This window comes from Oculina patagonica, chromosome 11 (genome assembly GCF_052425735.1).
Source record: "Oculina patagonica isolate OP01 chromosome 11, crgOcupat, whole genome shotgun sequence".
NCBI lineage: Eukaryota > Metazoa > Cnidaria > Anthozoa > Scleractinia > Oculinidae > Oculina > Oculina patagonica.
In genome coordinates this window covers 3,952,487-3,972,481 of record NC_135768.1, presented here as the reverse complement: position 1 = coordinate 3,972,481, position 19,995 = coordinate 3,952,487, and the positions used below count along the sequence as shown (strand labels likewise).

General features: G+C 40.2%; 2 protein-coding genes across 3 annotated transcripts in view; both read right to left on the bottom strand.

Annotated features, from left to right (window-relative positions):
* LOC144630568 (uncharacterized) overlaps window positions 1–18,439 on the bottom strand; it is a 37,139-nt gene extending 18,700 nt beyond the window's left edge. The window contains exons 1-2 of one of the 2 annotated variants that reach the window (XM_078488934.1): window positions 18,364–18,439; window positions 10,036–10,086 (exon numbers count right to left, since the gene is read on the bottom strand). In XM_078488934.1, the coding sequence (XP_078345060.1) occupies window positions 10,036–10,086; window positions 18,364–18,400 (88 nt within the window). In that variant the 5' untranslated portion in view covers window positions 18,401–18,439. Of the gene's footprint in view, window positions 1–10,035; window positions 10,087–10,230; window positions 10,382–18,363 lie in introns of those variants that run through there. The other variant, XM_078488933.1, reaches the window with a different exon arrangement.
* Window positions 273–1,526, bottom strand: LOC144630754 (uncharacterized). The gene has a single exon (XM_078489124.1). It carries the CDS (start codon window positions 1,524–1,526, stop codon window positions 273–275), a length of 1,254 nt encoding a protein of 417 aa, XP_078345250.1.
* Window positions 18,440–19,995: the final 1,556 nt, after the last annotated feature.

Below are 19,995 nucleotides of genomic sequence, written 5' to 3'. Positions count from 1 at the left end.
TCGTTCCCTCAAAAAGAAATCTTGAAAGCCTTAACAAAGATTCAACCTCGTGCTGCTCGCAAATTAAAACAAAAAATCGAAGATCTTCCTCAGCAAAGCGATAATAAGTCTTGTTGTGCGGGAAAGTCGGGCATATGAGCACGATGTAGTCAAACTTGCCTCGGAAAGGGCCACAAAGCTGATTGACCACGTACCTTGTTTTTCCTGAGTTCGTTGGTCCCACAATGAGGGCGTTGAAGGGTATATTGGCAGGATCCATCTTCGTTCGTATATTATAAAAGCACAGAATCTAACTGCCTGCCAATTATATTCAATTGGGCGTCGCTGATTAAGTAAATGTGGCAGTTCAAATTACCTGAGCCGCTTGCTTTCCTCTCTAGCTCAAGCTGGACACCGTCCTTTGTGTTCACAAGGCGCTTGCCGCTTCCGTGCATCGAGTGGTCAGCCATGGAACGCAGATCAATCAGAAGGCCGAACTTGTCTTCTGTGTAAAACTTTTGCAGGGTCATGTGCTGCGTTTTATTTTTTTCTTTCATGTAGAATCTTTTAACTTCTTCCCATATGTCCATTCCTTCGATGCCGTTGTTGTACAGCATGTTTGGCGAGCCGTTGACAGTGACGCTTACTTTTGTAAGGTCTGGGTTAATGTACTTTTCCGAGATCCTTGCACCTTTGGCATATTGCTCTATAAAAAGTAGCAAGATACCTTTTAGGGACCTCCTCTGAGGGTTGACCTTAAGATTCAGACGTGTGTCGGATCCTTTTGCAAAAGTAACAACTTCGGCACGCTGGATGTGGTCGTAAGCGAACTCTTTGCCGCCCGAGTAAGCGCTGAACGCCTCATCTGCAATTTCCTTGCTTCTTATCATCTCGTACTCCAGCTGGATGTTTGTCAGCTTGTATTTCAGTTTTGTTGCATCTGAGCCTCTTACAACATGTTCGGCTGCCGCGAGCTTCAGTTCGAACACAAGATCGTTGTATAGTGCCTGAGGATAAAATGCCCCGTGGTCAGTTAAAATCTGGTGATCCAGACGGATCCGGTATTTATTTCCATATAGCTCATTCAGCTTTTTTTCTGCTTCGACTCCTGAAGTTTTCTTATCGCCAGCATTTGAGCGAATTTTGTTGAGGTCCTCGCTCTGAATGCCCTCTGGCACCCTGTCGTCGCGCTCCTCCTGCGAAAGGAAAAAATCCTCAAATATTTTGTAGATGTCATAGCCAACCGTGTCCTGCACGACGGTGCCTTCATACTTTACAACAAACTTGTCGACTAGAGCTCGGCTGACGTTGTCAACCAGAAAGTTGTTGGCATGGCCTCCGCTCAAGTCGATGTTGAAGCGCAGCGCCAGCGAGCCAGGCACAATGACCTCGTTTTCGTTCAGCTTTGGCACTGAAACATACAACGTTTCCTCTGGATTGGCTTCAGTGCGGTCAAAAGTGATTCGTTTTACAGCTCGCTCGGCTTTCAGTGCGCCGAGGGTTTTCTCTACGCGTCCCGGTCGAAGGTTTTCTTGAACAGCATCCATCTCTCGATTGGTTTTATTGTTAAATTGAAAAGTTTAATTTGAAAATATATATAAATTACGTGATGGCAACAGGTGGTGGTGATTTTGGATACGAGGACCCTGATTTGGACCGAGATCTTGACCACAACAGTGATAACGATGATGAAGAGGAACAAGAGGTCGACACAACCCGACCATTTCAGCCCGGGATGGTATCCACACCCTACCATGGGGGTGAACAACATGAAATGCAAACGATGCAGCACGAACAGAGCGGGCTGCCAGACACATCCTACGTTGAAATACCTTCGTTGGGAAGCTTTATTCATCAAGATGACAAACCGGCAATGCTTGACAGAGCTAAAAATTTTATCAAAAAAAAATTCCCCAAAGTGAACTTCTCAAAATTAGGCCCAATAGGTTTTAGCAAAAAGAGTGGCAATGAAACTACAATTGTATCCTTTGGCTCAAAAGGTGGTGAAACCGAAATTTTCAAAAAAGACGGAACTGGCCTTCTCAAAAAATTCACAGACAAGTTTAAAGCCTCCCTTGGGCCAGAAGCAGAATCTCTGATTGCTCAAGACAATGAAGAAATACGAGAAACCAGACAAAGATTAAGAGAAGTTGAAATTCAACAACAACAGGCAGAAAGAATTAGCATGCAAAAAGAAAAAGCCGCCCAAGAAGTGCGAGATCTGAGAATAAAAATCGAGCGAGCTCAAGCCAAGATTGATCAACTTGGGTCAAATGTTGAAAGTCAATCAGAATTACGCGAGCTGCAGCAACGAATAAAAAACTATAAAACTGATTTTGAAAACGCAAAAAAAGAAGTTGCTGCTCTTGAAAAACAAGCAAAGCAGAAGGCAAAAGAACAAACACGAGCCGACCAACTAAGGGCAAGCCTAGCTGCCAAAGAGAGCGAAAGAAACACTTTGCAAGAAAGGCTTAACGAAACAAAAACTTTTGATGAACTTCGTGAGCAAGAAGATGAGCTCAAGCGCCAAAACGAGGAAGACAAAAAAATTATAGAAGATGAAAATGCCTCACCATCAGAAAAACAAGCCGCGGAAGAAAGAGTTGCGGAAAGAACCGAGCAGCTTGGACGCTTGCAACCACAGATTGCAGAAAGAGAAAGGGCGCTTCCACTTCGTGAGAGGATCAAAGAGATCTTCAAAAAATATGGCGTGACAGTAACAGCAATACTTCTTGCTGCTGGTGTCACGATTGGTTCTGTGATTGGCACCATTACAAATGCATTAAAGGCCACCGGCAAAGCGTTGGGGAAAGGCCTAAGCGATATTGGCTCAAAGGTAGCATCAGCTCTGCCTGGTCTCATTGGCTCGATTGCGAAATTTCTTTTCAAAACAGCTGGTCAAGTAATTGGATTTCTTGCAGAGCATACCTGGCTGCTTATCCTTGCTGTGGTTGCTTTTCTTGTTGAAAAATACATCAAAAAGAGACGTTAGCGCATAAGGGTGTAGAGCAAAGCTGCTGCTCCAACCGCGCCAACAGCGACAGTTGCTTTGTTTATTTCGTGTGAATCATTGGCTACGGCCTTCGTAGGTTTAGCGCTTTGCGTGCTGCTAGCTGGTGTTTCAGCAGCGCTTGCTGCAGGTGCCTGATTTTTTTTTGCTGTGGCGCTCTTGTGTATAGGATTTGAAGGGTGGCTGTTTGGTGGGTTGATTTTTGATTTTCCTCCCGCCATCAGTTTAAGAGCTGCTTTTTTTGTAGCTTTATTAACCTCATCATTCACTCCTAGTTTCATCCCAACAACAGCCTGCTTAAGCTGGTTATTGTAGCCAACAACGCTTTCTGTGTTTATCACCATACGAGCGGGCATCAGCCAGGCACCTGGGCAGACGGCAAGGTTAAGCCGAACCTTAGCCTCATCGATTGCGAGTTGGTATCTTTGGACCGACTTTGCCAGATCAGGTTGCCTTATAGCGTCTTCAACCAACACGAGGAACTCACTTTGCGCTTCCTTTGCACGGCCGCCTGTGCCAAGTATGCTACTTCGAACGTTGACCTGCGAACCCAAAATACAGTAGACAAAAGCCTCTATCGACTGGTTTACTCTCGACAAACCTGCCTGAGTCAGCCCTTCCGCGGCGTTAGGACAAAACCAGTCTGCCTGTGCATATGCAGCGTCGTCTGGCTCGATGTATTGAATCAAGTTACCTTTGCTTGCAGTTCCGCCTTCGTCCGAAAATTTATCGTAATCGGGATATTTTGCTCCAGAATTTTTCGGACCAATATTTGAGATCCAGATATAAACGTCACCAAGTCCGTGGTTTGCGCCTCTTGTGAAACGAAAATCGCTTGACGGGTCGACACCGAACTCAGCGCATATTCTTTTGTACGAAGCCACGTCGTACTTGTTGTCGAACTGGCTAAACGTTGGGTCGCCAGGCAAGGCACTTACGCTCTGAATTCCCCCCATCTGAAACAATATTCGCCTTATTGTGAAATAAACGTGAAAAAGGTAAAAATTTCGCACAACAGGCGGCAAACTGAGAGCTGAGTGTTCTTCATCAAAAATTTCACGACTTATCCCACTGCCTGTTGTCGCGCACCAGACAGCAAAGTTAAGTTGCTGAGGCCAGTAGCCCATATTTTGGCTAGCAAGCCACCTTTTTGACTCTTTTCCTGATGTATGCTTCAGTTTTGTTTTTTGAAAAATCTCTCTTAATTTCGTTGTGAAATATTGATCTGGTGTGACGTAGATGTTTATTTGGCTGTTAAATATTTTTTTCAAACTTGGTGCGGCTTCGTGAAATACAACCGCGGGAATTGGCAAAGATGAGCCTTTTGCGCCGCTTGGTGACAGCTGTTGTGGAAAACCGCCTGAAATTTGATTTACCCCCAGTGCTTTTTTCATCTCTGGGCTCCAATATTTGCTGTCTGAGCCAAAAACATTTATCAAATTGCCTTGCCCTGCCTTGTAATAAATGTCTGCCGTTGCTGTGTGGTTGTACGCGAACTCAACCTGTGCTTTAAATTTTGTTCGGTCAGCGTTTGGATATTTTGCAAGAAAAGGTTTCCATGCATTGTCTTTTGCCGCTTCAGAAATTTTAGTTGCTTCTGGGGTTTTCATCCACTTCATAAAATCTCTTTCTTTTGAATCAAGAAAAATTGATTGAGAAATGTCATCAGCTCTCGGAATAGGCGGAGCCATTTTATATTAAAGATTTATTTTTCAAAAGATAATTATAAAGATGGTTGTGCTCACTGTCACCACAACAGAAAATCCTCACACTGTTTATTTTGACCAGCCTATTCCAAAACCAAGCTATATCCGGCTTTTAAGTTGTTCTCTTTACAACAGCTGGAATAGTTTGGAAAAGGATGGAATAGTTTTTTATAAACAAGCGAACAAGGAAGAGAAGGCGCGTTATATACGGCAAGGAAACTACTCACTCGATGACATTGGAAGTATTTTTGAAAAAGGATTTCCAGAGAAAAACATGTTTTCTGTAACAAAAGGCATTACAGGTCGTTCTTTGATAATAAGAGCAAAAGAGCCCAATTTAAAAACTATTGGACTAAATGAAAGTCTTATTAAGTTCTTTAATTTGCCTGGGTTTGAGAATCACGCAAGCATTGAAAAAGAATATTTTGAAACATTTGAGATAAATAATGTTTCAAATCCTAAAAATTACTTTATCGACTGTGACCTTATCGACAAGCAACAAAGCTTGCTAAATGGTAAGCCAACAAGCCTTTTAGCGTTTTTTGACATACGTGGAAAACCGTATGAAAAAGTTTGTTACCAAAATACACATCTTAACGTCTTGCGCGACGTTTCTGCTGAAGAAAATGTATCATCTCTGACTCTTTCGATTAGAGATGAAAATGGAAACCCATTCGATTTTAACGGCACAAATCTTACATATGAGCTGGAATTTAATTAAATTAAATACAAAAATAACTTTTATGTATAAGACCATGTCATCTGCTAATGTTCTTCCGAGTGCCCCTGCTTATGGTGTAAGCGAAGAAAACAGCGTAAAACAAACACTGTATCCAGCTTTGCCAAATCAACCAGAAAACTTTAGGTTAACAAAAATCAATCAAATTTGTTCGGATTTTGACAAAGAAGTTGCTAAATACCGAGCTGTTTTGAAAAAGTATAAAAAGGTGAAGTCTGTTTTCCATTATTCCGCAATTTCAATGGGTGGTTTGTCCAGTGTTCTCTCTGCTTCCAGTCTTGGCACCGCGGTAACGGTCGTTGGTTTGCCGGTAAGCGTTCCTCTCGCTGCATGTGCTGCCATTACAGGCGTTTTGTCTGCCGCTTTCACTGGAGCAAGTAAAAAACTTGAACCAAAAATTTTGAAAAATAATGAAATTACTTCGCTTGCTGTTGCCAAACGTGAAACAGTCAATAGACTTGTTTCTGCCGCTCTCATTGACAATAAAGTTGATGACAAAGAGTTCCAAATTATTTTGGATGAATATTCTCGTTACATGGCTCTCAAAGAGACTGTTCGCAGGCACCTTTCAAAAAATTTAAGCCAAAAAAAGCCATCTCCACAGCCGGACATTGAGAAATTGAGAGAGGAAATTCGACAACAAGAATTAGATAGGTTAAAAAAAAAGAATATCAGCCGAGTCGAAATCAGATTTGAGAAAATAAACACTGGATTTAATCTGAGTGTTCAGAAAAATAAAATTAACGCATGACACAAATCGTGACATTGTGTTACACACAGCGTGACATTGTGTGACACAGAGCGTTACAGTCACGCGTGACGTTGCGTGACAGGTCAAACGAAAGGGCAAAACCCTGGTCGGGGGGTGCTCGTTGGCTGTTTCTTGCCTAGCCCCGGCTAGGACTTTTTCCCCGCCGCTGACAAGGCGGCTGTCCCTTGCATTTTTACCTCTGCCGAGGTTTGAGTTCCCGAGGGATCTCTGAGCACCCCCACGTTATCAGTAGGGCCGAGGCGGGTTCACCCAGGGGTATCTCCCACTGAAAGGAGTCCCCCTATACCCCGTAATTCACCATCCGCACAAGCCATTATAACAGGATTCAAGTGGTTGGCCATCCACTACCTCCCTTGACTTCACCAGAATTTGTGAACTAACAAAAAGTTACGGCCGCGTTAACTTATATATAGTTCACTTTGTCACTTTTTTCACTTGTGGTACCCTTTTCCATGTCATTCACCTAAATTTTGCAATATTTGAGCAAGTGCGCATGCGCTTTTGGGCATCAGGATGATGTCATCATTAATTAGACACTTGGTAAAGTTTGGTAAATAGGCTAAAATGTTGGTGCTTTTCCAAGAGATTTGCTTTATTTTAACCGAACTTTCTACTCCCGTTTGGCAAAATGAGGTCAGACAGATAACATATCAAGTCGTGGATGCAATGCTTGAAGCGGAAAAAAAATAAACAGGCCCGATTGAGTCCGATGTTTCGGGAAAGTTCTTTCGATCGATCGATAAACTTCTGTGATCAAATCCTGTTATTTCTCGATTTCTTCTCTTCGCTTCACTTCGCCAGCTTCTATGGGGGCACAAAAAATTACAGCGCGTTAGCTGAGCGTATTTTTTTTGTAATATCTGTTCTGTTTCGCTTTTTATCGGCCCAAACACTAAATCCTGATTAGGCAGCCATGTTTTTTCTTTCTGCTCGTCCAAGGGCCTGAGAACTAGAAATATGGTTTCCAGACTCTCTCTGAAAATGTCACGCAACTCACGTAAGCCGCTCGCGATTTTGCGTGCCGCTAGCAGGGCAACCATTTTTCTGTCAAAAAAAACGTTTTTGCACTTTGTCAGACAATTTTTTGCATGTTTTTAACACGTGTTGTTTGTCAAAAAGTTTGCAAGAAGCTTTTTGTCAAATGTTTTTAACAATTCGATGGTTTCTTCTCTTATTAAATAGTTTTCCTTTTTTGAGTTTTTCTTGTAATTAGGACGCATAAAGTCTTGTTCTTTTGTGTTGTTTGAGATTTTTTTTGGGCATGTTGATATGATTGATTTCCTTCCTTTTCCCATTTTATCTTTATTGGGCATTTGTTCAATTGGAAAATAAATCTAGCGCACTATGTTGCTGCGGGCCGTTAGAGGTGCCGCCGAAAGCCTTTTTTGTAACTCGTGGCGCAAGAGGGATAAAAAAGCGGCTTGCGATCCGCACTCAAGTCTTTTTGTCAATTAAAAGTTTGTATTTATAAGGTAATAATGCAACCAAACAACGACTGGTACACAGTGGGGTCAAGTGAAACTGCTTCGGGAAGTTAAAGCAGTCAAAGGCCTTTTTTTTGTTACTTGTGGCGCAAGAGGGATAAAAAAGCGGCTTGCGATCCGCACACACACATGTACGTTAGGAGTTATGGGCGCACACACATGTACGTTAGGAGTTATGGGCGCAAACCCCGCAAACCGTGTGACAAGGAGCGAGGCGAGACTGGGCGAGCCGAGTGAGTTGTCACACGGTTTGCGGGGTTTGCGCCATAACTCCTAACGTACATGTGTGTCACGTTTTCCCAGATGTTAGTGTTTCGATTCAAGATTCTCCTTAACTCACTTCCTTTCTTGTAGCCAGCGTATTGTTTTTCACTCTTTCAAATCTGTTCTTGTTTCCAAATTAATTTGCGGCCGTTAATTACGAAAGTCACGCCAACACGCGATTTTAAAGCTGAACTTAATAGTGATTTAATGAGTGAAGAAGCAATTTCTTTTCAGTATAAAACAATTACCTCACCAACCTGGCGGCGGTGTAAGAGAAAAACAAATAATGAAAATTGGGGGAAGAATCTTGGAAAGTTAAGGGATAATGATGTTTTCGGTTGGGGGAGGAAGGATTAATTGAAACTAAAAGATTGTTTTTGGAATAACGAATAATGTTCTTTCTCCGACCGGCAGAATGACAATAAAGAAAATTTCCGGTAGAACTTTAATAATGACATCAAAAAAATAATTTTTCTAAATTTTGGACAAGGAGTCACAATTTCAAAGTTTAGACTATCTAGAAGAATCCAAATTTAATTGAATATCAATAAATAACTAGAAGTCTTTCTGAATGCCGACTGTTAACCGGAATGAGGTAAAAGGAATAAGGTGAAAAGAGTTATACAATGGATAATAAGACCGGTGGATTAGTTTAATCACCGGGCAACAATAACAAAAAGTTGTCGAAAACAAAACTAACATACTTTAAAAACACTATATGTCACGACAAAAACTATCTGAACACTCAGGCACAGAGACCGAATGAGGCTAATCGGGAAATATTTCGACCTAAAAATCTTATCCAATCTAAAAAATAAACATTAATTCGATAGAAGAGGCTTTCTGTCGACTGTAAAACCAAACCATAGTAACCACATTTGACCAATCAAGACAAACGTCAATAACGCAGTTAGCCAATCAGAACTCGCGCCAAGCGCTGGAAAACATTCAACTGGGACATGGTGCCAAGCGCGGGAAATCATGCAACCCGAGCTTAGCGCTTTGCGCGGGAAATCAGCTAATCGGCGCGGCGGCGTTCGCTAAGCGCGGGAAAACGTTTGGAAGACAAGTCACGCATTGGTTTTGCTCTTGCTTCTGATTAGTTGAAACTCAGCATGTTTACTTTGATTGGTGGAGCACGTAGCACGAAATTTTTTAACCAATCACGGAGCCTGTCGGCGTGACATAATTGAAAACAGCTTTTCTATGGTACATGATCACAAATATGTTTTAATATATTCTTTTTTTCCGCAAGTAAGAATATGTTAAATGCGGTTACTTTCGCTCCGTTTCGAAAAAGCCGGCTGTGTAGGTATGCTACTTTGTATAAATCAGTTGCGGTAACGTGTCGACGTTCCGTTGGTTTTGTTTGCCTTTATGCTAGCATAATTTCTTTTTATAATTTTCTATCTAAATATTTTCAGTGCTCCTACGTGACCCCATTGCTAACAATGTAAATAAACAAACCACCATATACCACACCGAGATTATTAACAAAAGTACCTAATACACGATAAGAAAGCTCTTTTTAGAGAGAGTAAGGCGCTCAAATGATTATTTGCAACTCAAAAACGTTATTTGCATCTCGAGAGAGACGCTGTGTTCTCGGTTACGCTTCGCGTGACATTTTAAGGTGTACATGTTACAAAAGAAAACTTCTCTAAAAATATTTATCCGAAATTAGACGAAAATGATAGTATTTATAGTTGGTATTAGCGTGATAAACCTAAATAAAGTATTCTGTCTTAATATCGCGTGGAAAGCAATCAACCAAAACCAGATTTAATCCATGCATTTGCAAAAGAGCACGAACATGTTTGAATAATAATGAAGTTTATCCGACGTGACGGCTTCCCAGCGATTCGTTAATTGGCGGGTATGAGGTCTTTAACTGCGTTTAACAAGAAACAATATTGAGCGGATACAAACTTGTTCAAGTTTTTAAACTTTAAACCGCAAAGAACTGCTGTTAGAACCAACACCAATATTTTAAACTAAGATAGCGTAGAATTGAATTGAATGGGATGGATCAAGTATTTAAATGAATAGTTATACCAAACAACATTGAAACAGATACTCACCCAGATATTGGCTTGTAATCTGAAGTAAAACTTTCCCGTCAACTTTGTTATCTTCAAGGAGATGAAGAAAATGAAATAATTAAATCTCTAAACGGTGTTGAATTTTCTCTTTGCTCTATCTTTCTTAAATTGTTTGTTTGAAGTTAACTGAGGCGAGGAGAACCCACAAAATAAAATGACATTTTAAGAGCCTACCATGGAAATTTCGCCAAAGTTTCCCAAGCCCTTTCTGTCGTAGCCATCGGCAAACATCTCTCTCGTTCCATTTATTTACAGGGTGCCTCTGTAATCCTTTTTGCGAGAACATCTTTTCTCGAGTTCGCTTGTTTGAATCTCGACTCACACAATCCTTTTCAACTTAGGCAAGCACTCAGTTTTTACAGCGTGTTTCATTCAACCCACGCAGCGTTCACGAGTTCCTTTTTCTGCGTGCCTTTGCCCAAACAAAAGTACGTTTTCATTTCACGGTATCGGTAAATTTGTTCTGTGTGTTAATTCGCAGCGTAATCAAAAAGCTAATCACTTCTGATCCCTCCGTGTTATTTGACTCAATTAAAATTCACAATTCGGGTTTTGAATGGCGGCGTAATCGTCTTGGCAGGTTGGAACAAAAGAACAAAGGCTTTTGTTAATTGCTAAGAAAAATACATCCGTGTATTTGTTGATCAATCCTGTTTAGTTTGCCTCAAATAAACTTTGTGTGGACCCCATGTTAGGGTAGCAAGTCAGTATGCTTTGTGGTGTCACAATAGCGTACTAACTGAAGCATAAACTGCAACACTATAAAAGTCACGGTTTTTCCAAATCTTTTCTCAAAAAGAACGTCAGTCTTATCAAGACACTACTCTGGTTGTCGACGCTTTTCCTAAAGATATACAAACCACCGATCGTAAGTTCTTTCGTCGAACTATGTATCTTTTCCACTTAACCTCAGGCCTCAAGAATTTGACGTCACGCAATGACGTCATTCTAGTCACGCGTATCGTGCAATAAGTTCCTTATCTATTCTCATCAAGATTTTAACAACACTAAAGCGAAATAACACGATAACCTAAGGCAATCGTGCCGCCTGGCCAGCTTCAATAAGAAGTCAAGGATACAGATTAGAGGGAAATATTTATTTCAATTAAAATTCTTCGCATAACGAAAGTAATGACGTCCAAATTGAGATCCATCCCTGCTTGTTCATCCCATTCAGTACATTTTGCAAAACGTAAAACAGACCAGTCCGCATGAAAATACTGATCAGTAGCGTTTGTTTGAACGGTCACACACTAGGGTTTTATCAACAGACGTAGAAGTAAGAACCGCATTGCACAGCACATTAAAATAAATAGTACCGCGTAAAAGTATGCTTACTAGCTTGCATTGTAATGGTCACACAAAAGTTTTATCCCCAAAAGCTACCTTATTCGGCACAAAAACCAGTACCACATGAAAGTACTGCTCAGTAGCTTTTATTTGAATGGTGACACGATAGGTTTTCATCCACAGACTTAAAAGTTAGAACCACTTATTATAAGACCATGTTTTTGTGATACAGTATCCTTAATAACCCGGCGTGATCAAGGTCAGTCAACGAGGAAAGAGTGGATAAAACTGTGAAGTAAATCTAGTTCTTTTGTATCTAAAGGTAGAGAAATTAAATCGGAAAATACGCAATTTAAAAGTGTACTTGAACTTTTTCGATGGTATATAAAGCACAGTGAGAGAATGGAAACAACTTAACCGCACTTCTTAAGTTTGCGGTCAGGAAAAATTTCTATATTCTGCATATTTAAAAGATAGAGTGTAAATTCTAGGCTTGTAAGCTTAAAAGCGTTCCCTGTCACCAAGAAATTATTTTTGTGAAGCAACCGACTATAAGACGGACCAAGGACAAAATTTAACATGGTTTAAATATTTAATTACTCTATCATCTTCTCCTTCTCCTTGAAGATAAACAAAGCTTTGATTTTTCTCATCGGCGTTTAGTCCCTTTTCTTCTCATAACCTTAAGGGCCCACTGACGTATATATTTGGACCCGTTGCTAGGGACATTCACGGTTATATAGTTTTAGCAATTTTTCTTGTTTAGTTATGGTTGAATCTTTTACTCAGTCCATAACGTAAATATGACGTCATCGGGCCACGCCCATGATCACGTGACCAATAAAGAAAAAGTCTAAAATTTTTGATGTTTTGCATGTTATCAGAAAATCATTCATGGTGTCATGATCTTTATTTGTTTTTGTATCTTGGTAAGTATGGGTTTCATTTCATTATGGAAAATAATTTTTTTAGAGAGATTTAAAATATTGATTTGTCCATAAAATTTTTATTAAAAATGATTTAAGCAAATGAATACTTAGTTATGTTCCCGACCCAGGTCGGAAAAATATAACGTCGAAAAAAAGTGAATCAAATTAAAGACCGCCAAGTATTTAGATTTTTTCTGCAAACCGGAAATCATTTTGTTAACGCATGCGTAATTCATCTGACAAGAGAACAGTGCGCGCGCTAGTTGTACGCGTACGCTTTTGAGATTATTTGCATGTGTAAAAAAACTGCTTTTCCTGGTTCAATTTAATCTGACTGATTCTCAGATGTTAAGTCAACTATTAGTCAGGAAGTTTTTCGGTAGTTCTTATTGTTTCATCTTATTTGGCGAGTTTGAAGACGTGCTCGAAAGGAAATTTTTTTGCACATCTGGCGCGTACAGATAGCGTGAGTAACCCGTACACGCAATACAGCGCGCGCTCTTTTAGCACCTTAGCAACGCGCGAGAAATCCGTCAGTGGGCCCTTAATACTTTACTCTGTGTCGATTTCTTTTGGAGAATTTAAATGTTGTTCGTTGTTGGAAACAAGGTCAGGTACGTTCCGGACATAATAAATTATAAATCACCATCACTGGCTAACCCTGGCAAGCATTTCATACTCCTGGGGGAGAGAGGCACTGTGAGAGTTAAGTGTCTTCCCCAAGAGCGCCAGCAATACAATGACTTTACCCGGGTTCTAGCCATCAGGCTCCCAGGTGGTGCAGGGCGTAAAATAAATCTTTCTCCCCCAGATCACGCTCGCCGGTTCCTTTTTTCACCCCGTCTTACTCGGGAGCCTGTTCACGCGCATGCAGGCTATAGCCATTGACATGAACTTTACTGCAGCCCTCTTCTCGCAATGGGTGGTAAAAAGGCAATCAAGCGTATGATGTAGAATGCTTCAAGTCACGCGCCCACCCACGCGCTAATTATGACATGCCGTGAGCTGCACAGCAGTAACACTAGATATGTTATCTTTTCCATGACTCAGCAGATGATAAAACTGATATAATTTTGTAAGTTTCAGTACATACTGAAACGGTTTTGTTTTGGAAAATGTGTGCATTTTGATGCGTTTTCGACGAACCCCCGTGGTTTTCATTCAAAGCGGAAAGTTTTCAACACGCGCTCTTCGAATTAGACACTTCTGAAAACTCAGCCCTGTCGTTTTACATGTACAGTTGAATCCCGAGAACTCGAACCTTCAAGGGAAATCGAAAAAGGTTCGAGATATCGAGAGTTTGAGTTATCGAGGGTAAAATTATTAATAAAACAACCTGGAGGGGAATCGAAAAAGGTTCGAGTCAGCTGGATTCAACTGTGATGTCGTGCTTTCGGAGAAGATGGCCCAAATCAAGTTGTGAAACGTGTCAGAAACAAAGCATCGTGGTTTGTTCCTCTTCTTTAGTCAGCTAAAGTATAAGAGCGTTTTTAGCAACCGGTTTGTCAACAGGAAGTTCTTAGCTAATGAATTCAAGATCTTCAAGGGGCAAGCCCAATCAAAGGACGCTCTCCCCTCAAGCTATGTTCAAATTGTCGTACCAAAACTAATAATTTACGCCACTTTATCTTCCAGAAAGCCTAGCTCTTTGCTGCAAAAATACCACGTTACTGGATAAGAATTCACTTATGGCTCGATTGATGACTATAGTATTAGAAATCATGAACTAAATAAATACCGGTTAATAGCTAAAACAATTGCTGACTCGCCCACATTCCCGGAGGCACGGGAAACAAAACCTTGCAAATATCTGTGTTTCATCAGATTCAAAGAGTTATTTCTCATTTAGTTGCTAGTAAGAATTCTCTGTTCAAAACTTAATGATTAAAGCTCATTTGAGGGCTTCTTAAGTCTAAATTAACAAAAAACTGTATCTCTCCTTTTGCTTAAGCTTGCCAGTGTTCCTAAAGGGCTTCGCTCACATTGTTGCGAAATTTATGTAGTTTTAAATGGTCTGTCCTTTGAAATGCCTGAAAGAAAATCTAATAAAATCACTACTGATTGAACTACATGGTATTATCACTTTATTCCCCAGCTATGATAGCACTTTCATGAAGCAGTTTTTCAATTACAACCCACGAAATGATACCCCGAACTGTCTCAACATCACTGAGTTGAGTTGATCAACATAAAGAGAACCGGAAAAAATGAACATCCTTGAAAGCAGTGAATTCACTAAGGTTCTATGTAATCTGGCAAACTAATCAAAGGCTCTCCTATATTACTCTAGTTGTCCTAGTTAAGTCAAAGTTATACGCTGTAGGGCGAGCTTGGGCAGATCTTTGATTTAATTGGAGAGATCTTTGTAGCATGTTGGGGTCGGCTTTCCGCGGAACAAATGCATGCCAGCCGCCACACATTCAACCGCCAATCCTTTTAGCGTTGCAAATAGCATTAGAAATAAACCCACATGTCTAAGCAATAGACAACACTGAAATCTGAGTAATTATTCGTAATATACTCATAAAACTTAACTTTACTTGTAATTGTTTAAGTCTGGAATTATTTGAAATTGTTTCAAATTATTTTCTCGCTGTTTTACGCTTAATGAAGACGAGTTACCTTTTTTCTTGCGACCCTCATCCTTTTCGGAAGCCATGGTTTTGCTTTGAAACGCGTCTCAAATTCAATAAAAAACTTGTCAATATTTAAAGTCCTTGTAACTCTTGTAATATTAAACACTTATTAAAACTCGCTGAGATGTACACTACGTGATGTAAACTGTTCAGTCGCTTTCTTTGTTATGTCTGCTAGAGATTAATTTAATATTGCAGAAACGCACGACTACCCATGCGATAACTATTGCTTTGAGGTCAATGGGCTTTTATTTGTAACTTGGTTGATAAAAAGTATGAAAAAAAACCAACTCTTTGAGATCTCGTTTAAAAATCGAAATTTTACGTTCGTTGGACTAAAATCGGAATCTTGGCCTTCGTAAGTCGTATAGTGACGTCATAATCCAGCAAAATCGTCTCCCATGCTTTATCCTCGCTTATGGATTGGCGAGTTTGCGGGATTTGTGAAGACCGATATCTTCTTGTTTGTTTATTTTAACAAGTGCAAGTCCTTACGTCCTTAAAAAGTCCTTACGAAAAACAGATGGTGGAATTGTGCCTTTTCAAACAAGTGCAGATGTAAAAACCGAGTCAAATCCAATGCGGACAGAGTGAATTTGAACTTGCTTTGAATCATTGTTGAATATGTATTTCATCATAACCCAATAGTTTTGTTAAACGGAAGGGACATTTAACAAAAACAAAAACGCAGACAGCTTCAGAAAACGTTATTTGTTGATAAAAGAGTATTATTAGTATCTAAAAAGTTGGAGAAAATTTCGGTAGAATTTTGAATTTTGACAAAGCTCGAAAGGCATCAAATTATCTTGGTTGTCGATATTAAGACAGCAATTAGAATTTTAGCACTGTCATCAAGAACGTATCAAAACGATTATATTGCACGCCAGGTAAATAATCGCCGTATCAATGCTGCGTGTAATAACCAAATAATTCACGGCTGTCTTTGTTAACTTAGGAGAGACTCTGTTAGCTTCCATGGAATCAAGTGAACAATAAACAAACCGATTTGCTTCTAAAATATTACCTTGTGAACAACATAGCTCCGCAATATCACAAATGGTGCATTCTTACGCAATGATTGCAAATGCTGACTCACCAACACGCATGGCCGAGTAACCGTTCTGGAAAACTATCAACCCTTGAAAGTTAATGAATTAAACCTTTTGACCGAACATGCTTGACTTCTTGTAATGCAGATGTGACATGATTTTTAAACAAGTTCTTCCAAGAATTAAATCCGGTCTCGTGGTACTGTTTATTATGCTGTGCAAGGTTCGACAAGGTGGTTCTAAGAGGTCTAACTTTTAAGTTTGTGGATGAAACCCTAGTGTGTGACCATTCAAATGAAAGCTATTGAGCAGTACTTTCATGTGATACTTTTTATTATGCTGCACAAGGTGGTTCTTTCTTTCAAGTCTGTGGATAAACCCTAGTGTGTGACCATTCAAAAGAAAGTTATTGAGCAGTACTTGCAGTACTTCCATGTGCTACTGATTATTATGTTGTATAAGGTGGTTCTAACTTTTAAGTCTGGATGAAACTATATTGTGTGTTCATTCAAATAAAACCTATTGAGTAGTACTTTCATGTGCTATTGTTTATCATTCTGTACAATGTGGTTGCATACTTGTTTTAAGCCCAAAATGAAATTTGCGTCGACTTTTTTAATTGGTTAATTTGTCACTCGTGAAAGTGAAAAATTTTAATCGGCAAAGATGTTGCCCAACTGCGGTTCTCAAGAAAACAATAGTATTACGTTTATTCTGCGTCATTGCAGGCTATTATCATAATAAAAAAACTGAAATTATCGACAGAACAAGACCGCTATTGTAACCGCCGAAAGTCTCGTGATTTAACTTTGAAAAAGAGACTGAACTATATCTGACCAGACATCCGTTACTTTCCTTAGTTTTCAGTCTCGCATATCAGTCCATGATATCAAGTTCGCTGAACAACTGAACTAAAGCTAGAACAAAATATTGTCCAAAACATTTTGTATCAAACCAACAAAGAATTTTAAATCTGCTTGAAGAACACAAAATATACTCAAATCTAATTAAGAAAACAGGCTAAACAAAGCAAGGGGCACCTTTATGAGCTTACGACCAGTGTGGAGATCGGCAAGTTATAGCACAAAGACAAAGCTTAGGATCTACCAGAGCTGTGTGTTGTCAACCCTTCTTTACGGCTGCGAATGCTGGCGAATGACTGAACATGACCTGTCAAAACTAGCGTCCTTCCACACAACTAGCCTCAGGAAGATCCTGAGAATTTTCGGCCACAGAAAATCTCCAACGACCAGCTCCTGAAGCAAACCAAGCAGGAGGATATTCGCACGATTGTCACCAGGAGAAGATGGAGATGGATTGGACATGTGCTTCGAAAGGACAACAACAACATAGCTAAGACTGCAATGCGCTGGACACCAGAAGGCAAACGCAGAAGAGGGCGCCCAAAAACAACATGGCGCAGAACGGTAGAAACGGAGTTAAGGGAGCTCAATTACAGCTGGAGCACCATTGAAAAACTGGCTAGAGATAGGCAGGGTTGGAGAAACTTCGTTGCTGCCCTATGTGCCACACAGGCATGATGGGCAGTAAGTAAGTAAGTAGTAATTAAGAAAACCGGCTTGTTTCCTGTCTGTTCTCGAAAAACCGGTGTTCTCTTAGCAGGCTAAACTCCAGAGCAAAACTGTTTCCAGATTGCAATGGATCAGTGGACGTATTAAATTGAGTGATCTTTTGAATTGTTCTTACATTGAGTTAAAACTGCATGGCGAGAATATAAACACGTGTCGGAATCTGACAGCTGATGCCGGGCTATACCGTTGATTCAGCTTCGGTGTTTTTGTAAGCGATTCCACAACCGTTTATACTACTAGGGATGCTGTATCATGATCATCGAACTGATGCCATGCATGTTTTCATTGCACCCCGCGTTGACTGATATGGAAACCCCAAATTATGTTCAGCCACACTGTGCGTTCGATGTACAACATGAACTGGGGTACGAGTTAATGGCATTCACCGGGTACAATCGAAGGCACTCGAACTTGTCAAAAGTCGAAATACATTCTGTTATTAAAGTATACTTAGTTATGTTCACCTGGCCATCATATACTCCCTATTCACTGTAATTATGTCTGTAATGTTTGTATCACCCACTTGACAAATCTTGAACTGAGCACGGTCTTATAGGTCAGTCTGATCGTGTTGACAGAACAAAAAACCCTACACCCGGCGCCAGGATTTTAAATAGTGTAACTTACGCACAATTATGCCATCTTCAGCGTTGCAAATGACTTGATGTAAGTACTCCAGCGCATGACGGTAGTCACGTTCAAACAAACAGCAAACCGCCAAAAATGTCGGTCTCAATAGGCTATGGGGGGGGGGGGGGGGGGTAACATGGCATAGAATGTAAGATAAAGAGGATATGATCTACTGAACTACCTGTTTCGAGATAACCAATATCTCCTCCGCAAGCCATGACTTTGTTTTGTTCAACGCACCCTCATTCAAGAAACGAACATCGCTGTTGGTCCACTTTACCGACAAACATTGACTTCGCACACAGTTGATACTTGTTATTTTGTCTGCCGGTGATTAATTTAATATTGTGGACAATGCTTAACGCCCGGTTACCCATGCGATAAGTATTGTTCACGGACTCGTGGCTAACAAACAACAAACTTTAAATTGCAACTTTTCATCAATCTCGCGGCAGTCGCAGACCAAAGTTTTGACATATCTGTAAATCGCCGACTTTGGTTATTAACTTAGTGACGTCATTGGTGTTTGATTACGCGGATAGCTTGTCTGTCGGCGAACAACGACTTCGTTTTCCTCAGGGTCACATAAAATTTGTATAGGGGTGGGGTGGGTGCGACACAAAATACAGTCGAAGCTCTTGTAAGCAATTATGCAACCACCTCTGGAATTCGAAACAGTGTTGTACAGGCCCGCAAATGATCCCGGCCCGCAAATGATCCCGGGACCGTAAATGATCCCAAATCGGACCGCAAATGATCCCAAATCGGACCGCAAATGATCCCAGCACCGGAAATGATACGTGTAAATGATACAACAGAATGTTTGGAATGGCGTGGACTTTGTGAATAGTCTATGGATGTATATTTATAAAAGACAAGCGCCTCATGCAAAAACGCAACGATAAAAAGCGGTGAAAATACCGCGCGAAATAACAAAATTAACATGTGACTATCTAAGTTTTTCGTTTAGAAAACGCACCTCAAAAATAAACATGTATCTTCGAAGATGCCTCTGCTGTCTGATTAACCACTTAGCATTTTTTTCCTGTAAAATGCTGCCTAGGTAGACACGAGTTTCCTTTTCCTTGGAAGCGAACACGATTTCTACGTGCGAATATCGGAGATTATGACACATTTGTAGTTTATTTAAAACCATTATTTTAAACACATTTCACTTTCATAATTCGCTCTTGCAAATATTAAAAGAAATACAGTAAACGATTAGGTTATTACCACTGGGTAGATTTATTTGCATACCGCACGTGTAGAGCTGTCACTTCTGCACGTGCAAATTTCTTAACGTCAATCCTCTCCGCCTCTGTACTAAAAGCTACGCGAAAATGTAGTCAGTTTTTTAGAGAATTTTCAGTCGCCTTATCCAGAACATTGTGAAAATTCTGTGTCAGAATTTTTTTCAGTGACCTGATAAAGACATTCAAAGAAAAAAATAAGCCACAGATTTCGAAAGAGAGTAGCTCGAGAACAAGAGGCGGAAATGATTGAAATCAGCAACAAAACTCAACCTCACGCTTTCTAGACTTTTCGTCTAGACATTGTGGCTATGAACGCTGCGTGACTGCGTGTGAATGAATGGCTATCAGCTAAACGCATTTCGCCCTAAATAAATCATCCCTTGATTGGAGAGAGTTCATATTTCTGTTGATTGGATTGTTAAACTTTATGCCGCGTTTTAGGTAAGTAATCATTGCATATTTAGCAGCTATATCGATATTTTTAAAGTTATGGTTTTGAATTAAAATCGTTCAAATACGGTACATTCTCTTGCGTTAATTGTTTTTGTTATGTTGAATTA

What these genes read in the sequence shown, in the direction of transcription:
- LOC144630754 (XM_078489124.1), bottom strand. Translation starts at nt 1,526, where the DNA reads ATGGATGCTGTTCAAGAAAACCTTCGACCGGGACGCGTAGAGAAAACC.